Below are 13,586 nucleotides of genomic sequence, written 5' to 3'. Positions count from 1 at the left end.
AACGAAAAAAAATATAGAGATGACGATTTAACGTGTCACATCACTTACCGTTACTCTGTTAACAACAGTCAATACTTAGTGACTAAAATATTATAACACGATAACGTAAGTAACTAAAATGTAACCTTTCAAACATAAATTATTAAAATATAACATGAGACAAATAAAAATGACTATTTTAATACTTTGCCATAAATTTTTAAACATAAATAAAACCTTTTTGAACTCAATAGTATTATTTATTTTTATAACGAGAATAAAATAGAGAAGGAAACAAAATACAAAAAAGAAACAAAATACAAAAAAGAAACAAAAGTGTGGCACTTGATTTGAGACATTAACTAGTGTTGTCTACTAATCATCCTAGGCAAGACATGCACCGCCACCACTTCCATCCCAGGTGGTGGCGCCACCTCCCAAAACCTGGCAGGCTTGTCCCTTACATCCACCACTATAATCTTTTCCCCTTTTGCTGAAATTGCACATATTTTCCCTCTCCCAGCTGTTATCTGCTCTGCACGTTTAAGCTGTTCCAACTCAATCACTTTCTCCCAACAATCTTTTTCACCATCGTATTTGCTTAACCTTCCTTTCACTTCATCGATCACATAAATCACATCTTCATCCATAGTTGCCGCCGGCCCATTCCAACCAGCAACCATCCCTGGAGGCATCTCTTCCCACTTATCCAGTTCCACATCGTAAACTGCACCTTCCTTTACTGCATTGCCTTTCACATTAACCATGCAAAGTTTCCCTCTATATCCAACTGCTTCCACTTCTTCTCGACTAAATCTTCCATCTTTAAGCGGTGCCTTGTTTTCCCAACCCCAACTTTCTCTCTTCTTGTTTAGGTCCCACCTTTCCATTGACCTTGCTATATCTCCTTGGTAATGGGAGCCAACACCGCTTGCCATATAGACCGCACCTTGGGCTGAGCCTGTAACACACCATCGGCGCGGGGTGGAGATCTGGGGGCCATAAAACCAGCTGTTAGACTCCGGGTGGAACACCAAAGGGCTGGAAAGTGCAGGGAAAAGCTTGTGAGTGGTGGCAGCTATGAGGACTAAATGGTTGGAGACCGTCAAAGATTGAATTGGAAGGTTTCGGGACAGAAAAGAAGGGTGGCGATGGAGGAGATGAAGAGGAGGGTTTTGGGGAGGAGTGGGAAGGGGAGTCCAAGATGATGAGATTGGATCGAAGGAGAAGAATTCGATAGAGTTTTGAGGATCAATTCCTCCAGGGACAGGGTTTGTGGTAGTGGGACCGTGCAAAGGAGAAAAAAGGACATAGAGGGAGAAGAAGGGAGGGAAAGAAGGAAAGTAAAGGAGGCGACGCCATGGATGGCAAACGGAGAAAAGAAGGGAAGGAGAAAGAGAGGAGAGACAGCGTTGAGCAAGATCGTCAGGGAGGCCTGGCAAAAGGGTTCCATTTTCAGAATCATCAAAGGAATCAGAATGAGTTGGGTTGGTGCATTGAGGAGTGGTTTCCATCTAGGAAAGTAGAAGAGTAGATTGGGAGAAGGAGGGGGGAGAAGGGGGTGGCATTTTATCTTGGAGTATGGGGCTCACATTTCTTTAATGTGAAACTTTCAACTTTTAACAATGGTTTCTCAACACAATAATAAAATATATATGAGTTTTATTTTCATGGAAATTATGTATTAGTAATTTTGAAATTTTTGTCATAGAAACTTTTGGTATTCAATATTAGTAGGCTTAGGGTGTAAAAGTTCTCAATTTTGTTTAAAGAAATAATTAATTGCTTTTTTTGTCTGATTTGGGTACTTAAATTTTCATAATGTATTAAAAAGATTTTCAAAAAAAATAATTCAAAAAAATAATTAAGTCCCCGCTTTTCGTTTTTTGCACTCAATTGGGTACTTGAATTGCCTCTAATTGCCTCTAATTTTTTTCACAAGCGTGACATGTGACAAAAATGATAAATAATAAAAGTTATAAAATAATTATATTTTAATAAAAAATTAAAATTTTATTAAAAATTATAAAATCTATAGAAATATAAAAAATTATAAAATTTTATAAAGTAATAAGAAAATTATAAAAATGTAAATAAATATAAAATTTGTAAAAAAATATAAATTATCGTACTAAAAGAAGCATTTTATAATTTTTCTATAACTTTTATTGATTTTTATTTTTTATCATTTTTAAATCACATGTCACTTATTGTGTTGAGGGTCGTTAATTTTAACTGTCAACATTTGATGCATTTTTATAATTTTTTATGATTTTTTTAAATTTTTAAATTTTTATAATTCTTTTACTTTTTATTTTTATAATTTTAATATTTTAATATTTTTATTAAAATTCAATAACTTTTATAACTTTTATAACTTTTATTTTTATAATTTTTTTTGCCACATATCACGTCGTGGTTGTGACACGAGGTGACTTTAATTGAAAAAAATTAGGGGCAGTTAACTTTAACAGTCAATTGTTAAAGTTAACGGTCAAATAACCTTTTTGATGCATTTGATAGTTTAAGTACCCAATTGAGTGTAAAAAAAAAATAGGGACTTAATTGTTTTTTTTAATTTTGAGGGCCTTTTTGATGAATTTTGAAAGTTTAAGTACCTAATTTAGTGAAAAAATGCAGGGCTTAATTTTCCTTTTTAAGTTTGAGGGTCTTTTAATACATTTTGAAAGTTCAAGTACTCAATTGAGTGTAAAAAATAAATAAAACTTTAATTATTTAAAAAAATTTAAGGAGGTTTTACACCTTAAACCTATTAAATATTAAGTATTAAATATTATCTTTTCATAAAATCTAAACGAAAATACCTTAACATGCTATTGGAATTCAAAATATTATCATCTTTAATATTTTTAACTTTACCTCTTTAACAAAACTTATATTTAATTATTATATATATATTTAAAGTATATTACAAATTATTTCACTCAAACTTACCATCATTTATTTTATTTTATCTATACTCTTTTAATTAGAAAAAAATATCAGCAATCAATTGAGTCTTAGTTCGATTGACGTCGGTATTATTGTCAGTACAGAATAAGATGAGTTTAAATGCGTTGAAGTGCATTAGGCTTGTGAATAATTTTAGGTATTGTATAAAAAAACATATATGATACAAACTTATAATTATCTTTTAAAATAAAATGAGTTAAAGAAATCAAAATTTGGAGTTAGAAGATGGTGGTGAAGAGCATGGGATGTCGTTGAGAAATAATACATGCGGCTTAATATTTAAATTCATTCTTTCAAATTGAAAAAAGAAAGTATTAGAAGTTTGAAAGTTAATGATTTTAAAACATTTTCTTGAATAAATGGACAATGGGCAGCCATGCCTGATGTTCTTATTATTATGCACACCTACTTCGGCTTTCATTGCCGCCATATAACTCTTCCGAAAGGGACAACTTTCACTTTTTGTTGGCCCAGAACTTGTGTTGGTCAATATTTTCCTTCTTTTTAGTCGGTTATAAATTAAAAAATAATAATAAACGCTAAGCTCCAAGCCACAATATCATTGTATGAATCAGAAACAATGTTTAGACTATGACATAAAACTATAAATTTGGAGAAATCTTTTCTAAATTGATTTTAAAAATAATTATCATATTTAATTTAAAATTATTAGTTAAAAATATTGAGGTAAAATTGAATTTATGATAATTATACATTTAAAATAATTAAAATTTTCATAAATTGTGATAATGACACATTAAAAATAATTATAATTTAATTTTCAATTATTATTTTAAAAAATTGATGTCAACAAAATTTTACTAATTTTAGAACAGAATTATTATTTGAATAAAACTCTAAACATAAAAAAGAGTTGTGATAATTATAATTACAAGTATAATTTAATTTACAATTATTAATTAAAATAATTATAATTTAAATATTTTGACATTATTATAAAAATGAATACTTTAATTTTTTAAAAGGTTGACCTAATATTATTTATGTAAAATAAAATTATTAGTTGAATAAAACTCTAAGCATCTTAATTATCATTTAAATAGTATTAGAGTTATATGTCAATTATAATTGAACTTTAACTTTATAAAGGTTTAAGGCTTATTATATGAAAAATCCTTTGAAAATAATTCAATAATTAATTGAGTCTTTAACACTCAATTAAAGCCCTCAAATCGACACTTTTTATGGAAGCCCCTAAACATCGTTAAATTTGTCATATGGCGCACTAGATTTGTGCCACGTGATAAAATGTGGTAATTTATCTTAATTTTTTAAAAAATACTAAAAATTATAAAAAAATTTAAAATTTTTATTTAAAAATAATTTATAAAAATTATTAAAAATAAGTTTTGTAAAAATCATTAAAAAGCACAAAAATCTTTTAAAAATTATTTTAAAAAAATTAAAATTTTGAAATTTAAAATTAGAATTTATAAAATTATAAAAATAAAAATAAAAAATCATTTAAAAATAAAAATGATATTACATACCTGACCCAACCCATTTGATAAATATAGATATTCACAACCCTTGTTTCCTTTCTACATCTGGAAATTGTTATTGTCCTCCCTAAGCTTCCATTGAAAATTCGTAACAAAAAATAATTCAAATAAAAATCCCTTTTGTTTTAATTTCCCAATAGAAATCAATCCCCGTCCAAATGGCACCAGTTCCATCATCGCCACAACACTATCGAAACATCCGTAACTACAACCTCACCCATTATTGCATCAAACACAACACCGTCATCGTTGAATCGTAGCTCTCCTAGCTTAAACCCAAGGGTCTAGCGCAGCCATAACTTCCGATGAAACATCGCTAATGTCGTGGAAGACAAAGTGGGATATGGGTCCTAAAACTAGACATGGTAAGTCATCCATTCTCGAATCCTATTGGCACTAAGATTGTCGTGCAAAGATGAACCATAGTATAAATACTCATATTCTCGGATCCAGATGTGCCAAAAGCCACTTTTCCAACTAGATACGGACACTATGAATTTTTGGTAATGTCGTTTAGGCTTTTTAATGCTCCATCCGCTTTTATGGACCTATTGAATAGAATTTTCTAGCTGTACTTGGATCGAGTTGTAGTTGTGTTTATTGATGATATACTGATCTACTCGAAGAATGAAAATGATCATGATTAACATCTGAGAACTATGCTATAGACTTTGCGAGAAAAGTAATTATATGCCAAGTTCAGTAAATATGAGTTTAGGTTTCAAAAAGTGAGATTTCTTGGTAGCAATAAGATGTATAATGACTTGAAACAGTTGTTCTGGTAGCTGAGAATGAAAAGAGAGATCTTTGAACATGTGAAAAAGTGTCTGGTATGCCAGCAAGTTAAAGAAGAACATTAGGTCCCGTAAGGTTTGTAACACCCCTAACCCATTTTCATCACCGGAATAGGGTTATAGTGTATTACCATACAAAACAGAATACTAAACTTTAAAACAGAAACCATTATGCAATTTAAATATTATCATTTAATGTCTCTATTCAATTATAGCAAACATACCCTTACGGGCCTTAAATTGAGCGTATGAGGCCCTAAAAATAATTTGGAGACAATCCAGGACTAATTTGAAACAAAATAGAAAATTTTGGAAAATAATAAAAATTTTGGAAAATAGGGGTCACATGGCCGTGTGGCATAGCCCAGACCGTGTCGACATCCAAAGTAGGGGCACACGGCTGTGTTCCAGCCCATGTGTCTATCCTTATGGGTATTCGAAATAAGGCTACACGGTAGTGTCACAGGCTGTGTGCCAAATCGTGTGTATATTCGATGTTGGGTCACACGGCTGTGTCGTAGACCGTCTTACATATTGACTTGAAACACACGACCATGTCGCAGGCTGTGTCTCAGACCATGTGAAACCTGCACCCAAAACATGCCATTTCAAAACCAAATCTTGCACACCAAGGTACACCAAATCCACAAACATTTACATGACCAAAACATACTTCAAATATAATTTAAACATCTCATAACAATTAACCTATGTGCCTAGCCAATGTACCCTCATTGACATCACAATTCAAACACCTAAACAAAATCACATTCATTTATCACAAATTCACTCATCAATTCATCCATTCAACCATTAAATACCAAAACATTATGAGTTATACTATATATGACCAAAAGACCAAACTTCAATATAGATATTAGCACTAAACTTGTATAAGGATCCTTTACAACACAAGGTACTAAAACATGTTCATATTCTTACAAAAAAAACACCCTATTTACATGTCATGATTAACCATAGATCGAGACTTCAAAAACTATTGAAAAGAGACTAAGGTAAGTGTATGCTCCGGTGTTCCGACCAACACGATCCAATGGTTCAAAATCTACAGAAAAATAATAACCAAAGTAAGTATAATAAATACTTAGTAAGCTTCCACAAATCATTTTGTTACTTACTATGTTCATTAAGTAGCTAAAAAAAACCAATTGAACTTCAACCTTGTTACAACACAATTTAGAAATTCAAAGTCAGTAACGTATAAACATACGGATGCTCAGAATTCATAACATTTTATACTTTATTGAGACAATTTCCATGTCAAACAAATTTTATTATTCTGATGGATCTTTGTAAAAGTACACATTACATGAGTCCAGAAATAGATAATGCTCATAAGAGCTAATCAGATACAAAGTAATTGTGTTAGGTTACCCGTTCGGGCTAAACCAATGATAACACAGATAAACTAGTTGCCAGAGCTAGGTATACATGTAAAACAATAACGGATTACCAGTCTAGGCTCAATCCGAGTCACATGTAAATCTGAGGCCACAACACATGCAAGAGTTTGGTCCAAAATATATATTCAAACAGAAATATCATGTATGAAACTTTTACTCGATCCATCAAAATTATTCTAAAAAAATTCATTTCTATTTCTTATAAATCAAATTCTTTACTACATTGTCAACCAAATATAATTAGATATAATTAATAACATTTTATATCAAATTATAACCAAAGACATCAGTAGAAACTTACTTATTGAGTGATTCAACTAACAGGGACTAATCGGTGATTTTCTCTTTTCCTCAAACATCCTTCACAAGTTGAGATTCTTGATATGTAAGGAAAAATAAGCTTGGTTGATTCTCCCCTAGCTCATCAATGGAAATTGGCTTGTGAAGAAGAAAGAAACATCCAAAAATATGATGTTTCTTTTGTCTTTATTTTGTTTTAATTTTTTCTTAAATTTTTAAATTACTTTTTTACCCTTTTAAAATTAATATAATTTCATGTTAGAAGCCACCTAAATCATCTACCCTAACCCAAAATGGCATAATTACCAATAAAATCCCTTAGTTTATGATTTCATAGCATATCACATTAACTAAATTTTTTAACTTCTACGATTTAGTCCCTTTTTCTTAACTAACTAATTAAACATTAAAATTTTCTATCCAAACTTTTAATACGACACTAATGACTTTGTAAATATTAAATAATTAATATTTACGGATTGACACGTCAGAATTGTGGTCCCGAAACTGCTGTTTCTAACAACACTAAAAACGGGATGTTACAAGGTTTATTACAACCTATAATGATTCTAGAATGGAAATGAGAACGAGTCACTATGAAATTCATATCAAGCTTCACTATGAAATTCATATCAAGCTTTCCTTTTTCATTGGAAAAAAAAGATGCAATTTGGGTGATAGTTGACAGATTGACCAAATCAGCACACTTCATTCTTATTAAAATAAACTATTCGCTTGAGAAGTTGGCTCAAATCTACATCTTCAAGATTATGTGATTACATTTGAAGGCAATTGGGAAATATTTCTACCATTAGCTGAGTTTTCTTATAACAACAATGATTAGTCGAACATTAAAATGACACCTTACGAAGCCTTATATGGTCGTAAATGCAGAACTCCTCTGTGCTGGTCAAAGTTGAGTGAAAGAAAGCTAGCGAGAACATATTTGATAAGTGAGACAAAAGAAAAAGTACGAGTTATTTGAGATTGTTTGAAAGCTGCCTCGGATCGACAAAAATCTTATGCTGATTTGAAAAGAAAAGACATTGAATTTTAGATTGCCAATAAGGTAATTCTGAAAGTTTTGCCCTGGAAAAATGTTGTGTTTCGGTAGAAAAGGGAAGCACAGCCTAAGATTTATAGGGTCGTATGAGATTCTCGAAAGAATCGAGCCTGTAGCACACCAACTAGCTGTGCCTCCAAAACTTGAAAAGATTCGTAACGTCTTTCATGTATTAATGTTACGAAGATATGGATCTAATCTCTCTCATGTGTAATCTCTCAAAGAAATAGAGTTACAGCCTAATTTGACGTATGGTGAAGAACCAATAAAGATTCTAACACAAAATAAAAGAACTGAGACATAAATAGATAGTACTAATAAAAGTAATATGACATTGTCACGATATACAAGAGGCTACGTGGGAATCAAAAAAGATAAGGAATCTCAGTACCCTAATCTTTTCTCAGTTAAATTTCGAGGATGAAATTTCTTAAGGGGGAAGAGTTGTAACAACTCGATTTTCAATAGAATTGGAAATGATGGTTTCGGAATCCATTTTCATAAATTGAGTTTGTAAATATTGATATTGTAACACCCCTAACCAGTCTTCATCGCCAGATTAAGGTTACACAGCATTACCGTAAAATTCAAAACATTTACCTTCAAAACATAAACCATTATGCAATTTAAATATTATTTAATAACTCAATTTAATTATAGCAAAAATAAACATACAGGCCTCATATCAAGCTTATGGGGCCCTAAAAATAATTTGGGAACATTCCGGGATCAATTTGAAACAAAATAGAAAATTTTGGAAAAACTTGAAAATTTTGGAAACAGGGGTCACAAGCCTATGTGATATAGCCTAGACCGTGTGAACATTCAAAGTCTGGACACAGGGCCGTGTCCTAGCTCGTGTATCCACATGTGTGGATATTCGAAATAAGGCCACAAGGCCGTGTCACAAGCCGTATGCCAAACCGTGTGTGCATGCGATGTTAGGTCATACGACCGTGTGCCAGACCGTGTTACATATTGACTTGAGACACACGACCACGTCGCAGGTCATGTCTCAGACCGTGTGAAACCTGCACCTAAAACAATAATGGCACACGACTATGTGGGGTGACTGTGTGTGACATATGGCCATGTGGCAACCCGTGTGCTTCACAAACTACCCTTAAAACAATCTATTTCAAGCACTAATTCTTGCACACCAAACCAATCCAATCCCACATGTCTTCACATAACTAAAACACATTAAAACACACTTCAACATACCAAATCAACCATCCTTTGAGATCTAACCAATATACCAATGTAGGCACCACAATATACATAACAAACTTAATTCAATTCAACATCTCAAGATCATAACTTAAACCTATACCAATCATGTCAAATAACCATTCCAACAAGATGCCATTCTACCATATGATACCTTTCATCAATAAAGCATGCGTAAGGTTCCAACCACACATATTTACACCATTATATACATGCTAAGAACTAACAACATTAATCACAACAAGCTTAACACAACTCAAAACAAGCCAAATAACTAGAATGACCTTATAACCCTATCATATTCCATTTATAACCATTAACCAAAATAGCCGAAAACTACAAAAATGTTGGATGGATAGTGTGATCGTGCTCTGACGCGATTCCAACTGATTAAACTTTTCGATGATATACAAGACAAAAAAAAAACTACATAAGCAAATAATGCTTAGTAAGCTCGTATAATCTTAAACGTAACTTTCCAATTAAGTTTAATTTATATAACTCATGTATACTACCATTTACATGCTCAATAGTTAACTATTCCCTATATACATCACCAAGCTCACAAGTTAGTGAATTCATACATGAAACTTATAATTTATCCACATCGTACACATAAACTTAAAACATAGTAATAAACAATGCATTTATCATCTTTCCAACTTATATCATTCATTCTTTTCTATCAATTACACAAATACTTTCCATTTCATAATTTAACATGTGACATATCATATATTTATTTTCTCTTGCATTAAACCATTCAAACATTGCTCATAAATCATATGAATACTTTCCTTTCCTATCCACAACATTCCACATGGTTAATAGATATAATTAAGAATATATCAACCTATAAAACATAAAATGTATCATGAAATAGATTTCAATGCATAAATAGTCCATTACATATTTCACTTGTTAACTTTTCCATCCAATGACACATATTACATTATCCATTTTGTAAACTTAATAACACAACTCATCTCATATACACACTTTTCCATTTTAAAACATTAATTACCCATTGAACCAACTAGTATAACATCGTATACTCGGGAAATGCTCACACATAGTGTGCCTTTACATGTAACTGTAACCATATCATATAATGCTCACACGAGCTGTAAAATGGGCCTACTCATACAAGTTGTGGGCCAGGATGTTAGCTACTCGATGCTACTACATGAGCTGTGGAGAATCTGCAATAAATGCAGGACCTCAAACATCGCTAAGACATCCAAGACCAACACCCGAAACCGTATAATCCCAAATAACATGTCATTTGTATCCTAAGTATTCACAAGGTTCAAACGAGGCATTTTTGCATATCAATCCTTTAACTTCCTTTTCATAATATCATTTCATATACAAAATTATGAATCTCACATTTTGCATTTATGCTAATCAATTGAATATACATTACAATTTCACCCTAATAACTAGTTAACAATTTACATTCAATAAAAGTTATACAAAGTATCACATTACTTAAACTTCTATTAAAAAATAACAAATAATTAATTTACCATTATATGAACTTACCTCGACAAATCCTGTTATAAAAACGATGCCGACAACTAATCCGACAATTAATTTTTCCTCGGTTTATATCCGTTTGGTTTGTTTCTTGATCTAAATAATAATTTTCATTCAATTAAACCATTAAAATAACTTAATACAATTAATTCAACTTATAACCCTTATTAATGGGAGATTTACAAAATTACCCAAATGTTTTACCTTTTATTCAATTTAGTCCTTAAACCCTAAACTTGCAATTTAACCACTTTTAACTAAAATTGATGCTAGCTGATTTTCCCTTAGTCTTATAACAACCCATATTTTCCCTCATTTCACACAATTTATATAGAATTTTACTATTTCAATAATTTAATCCCTAAACATTAAAATCATCAAAATCACTTAACAAAATACCTATATTTAACAACCAAGCTTAGTAATCTATCAATTAAATTCACAAATACACTTAAGCCATTCATGGTAAGTCCCTAAACTTTTAACAGTTTTACGAATTGACCCTTGGGTTAGTTAGATTAAGCTAAAATGATAATAAAAACATAAAAATTACTAAAAACAGGGGCTAAAATTACTCACATGCAAGCTAGAATAGGAATTAAAATTCTCCAAGCTTTGCTTCCATGGTGATTCAACCAATTAAAGTGAAAATGGGGAAGATGAACACTTAATTATTTTTGTTTATGTTATCTTATTTACTATTTTACTATATTACCCTTACATAATTAGTTAAAACTCCAACCAAACCTTTCCCATAATTGTCCACTAACCATATATATGGTATACTTACCATATAAGTCCTCTTTAATTTAATAATTAAGCCATCTCATAATTATAATTCAATAATGATTAGATTTTATATATTTTACAATTTAGTCCTGATAGAGGGTTACGCGCGGACCAAGATCGAGTTGTAAAGTCACAGGAAAATCCTACGAAAGCTATAGACACTCGGGCTAAAACGAAAACAGAAAATTAACCTTAGAAGCAAAAGATATATAAAGAAACACCCCAAAACAAGAAAGAATCAACCAAGAATCGAAACACTTATTAATAGCGTTGATTGGAAACAAAGAAACAAAATTTAGTTTCAAGAAAAGACTCCCCCAAGCCGAATCTGCAAAGGAGAACACAAAGCAGAGAAATAAACTCAAAACCTAGCAAACCGAATTGAATCAGAATTAGGAGGCTTGGGCGGCAAGATCTATTGAAGAGTATGACTAAAGGACGTTTCTTTAATGCCAAGAATGGTGCCGAACAAATTCTTGAAGATTGGAATGGCTAAAAATGCAACAAGAGAAATTAAATCAAGTTAATCAACCAATCGGCATAAATAGAAACAACTAAAGAAGAAAGAATAGCAAGAAAGATGATTAAAGTCCTAAGAAGCCTTGAAATCAAGAAAGATTTCACAACTCCCTTTAGACGGCTCGAATCTTCCCTCCAATGTAAAAACACGGCAAGAAGAAGGTTGAAGATGGCTCCCACAATCAAAAAGATTGTTAAAACTACTTCTAAAGAAAACTCAAGAGAGAATTCTTGGAGAAACTAAAAGAGAGTTTTCACTCCACAAAAAAAATCTGAATTCAATGTGTTATGTCTATGGGTGGCCGGCCAAGCCATATATATAGGCCTCCTAACTACTTTCCTATCCCTACTAGGAAAACTAAAAAAAAACCCTAATTGTTGCCTTTCAAGGGAATTTCGTCCAAGGCCTTTAAATGGGCCTCTTGGACTGAATTCTTACATAGAAATTTATTCATAAAGTCTAAAATTAAAACTAAGTATTTAAAGAATTAAAATTTTACAAATTGGGCCACTTTGACAATTTGGCTTGATTTTTGTCTAAGTCTAATTTAAACTTCTTGGTTGGCCTTAGAACATCTTATTGGGTCGTATCTTCAAGAACTTGGGCTTGTAATCTATTCTCTCCCGAAATTGGTTCGTTGATGCTCGTAACTGAGATCCAATGCTCCTTAGCTGCAAGATTTGGTTTCTTGGACCAAGATTTCCAAGATTTGAAATCTTGATTTTCTTGAAAACAAGAAAGTGAATCTTGATTTTCTTTTTCCTTTGTATACACATCTAAGGCCTTGCTAATGAAGTCTTAAACTGTTCCATTTAGTTTCATACGCATTTGCCTGGCCTTTGACCTCATTATTGGGCCTCGTGGTAATTTGAGCCCATCACGTTCTTGAGCTTATGTTGGGCCTTTGTGACTCGTATCAAGTCCTTTTAATTAATTAACTATCTAAACATTAAAATTTCTTAACCAAATTTTAATACGACCCTAATAACACCTCGTAAATATTTACGGGCTTGTTTTGTAGAAACGAGGTCCCGATACCTCATTTTCTAAAACCATTTGACGTTAGGAACATACAACTTGAACCTAATTATTCATTGAATTTACAAAAATCATTATAATAAAATTCAACGTAATTCTATACTTGACTCATAATATTTACGGATTCACTCGTCGAATTTGTGGTCCCGAAACTACTGTTTTCGACACCACTGAAAAGTGGGTTGTTATAGATATTTAATATTTACGAGGTTAGTATAGAAATATATTAAAGTTTGTTCTAGTAATTTTGTTGAATTGGTAGTTAATTAAGGTACAATGACTAAATTGTAAAAGTTTTATTGCTATAAATTTTCAATTAGCAAAAGGTTTAAAATGGTCATTAAACCACTTTGTTACATCCAATTATGGATGATGATGCCATTTTCTACTCAGTTTTGGTTAATGGTGATTAAT

General features: G+C 31.5%; 1 protein-coding gene across 1 annotated transcript; it reads right to left on the bottom strand.

Moving 5' to 3' along the window:
* Window positions 1-217: 217 nt before the first annotated feature.
* On the bottom strand, window positions 218-1,588 carry LOC105804339 (F-box/kelch-repeat protein SKIP25). The gene has a single exon (XM_012636907.2). The coding sequence runs from the start codon at window positions 1,491-1,493 to the stop codon at window positions 342-344; it is 1,152 nt and encodes a 383-aa protein (XP_012492361.1). The 5' UTR covers window positions 1,494-1,588; the 3' UTR covers window positions 218-341.
* Window positions 1,589-13,586: the final 11,998 nt, after the last annotated feature.

Source organism: Gossypium raimondii, chromosome 11, assembly GCF_025698545.1.
Source record: "Gossypium raimondii isolate GPD5lz chromosome 11, ASM2569854v1, whole genome shotgun sequence".
Lineage (NCBI taxonomy): Eukaryota > Viridiplantae > Streptophyta > Magnoliopsida > Malvales > Malvaceae > Gossypium > Gossypium raimondii.
Note: the sequence above shows the minus strand (reverse complement) of the source record. Positions and strands in the feature narration are given on the sequence as shown.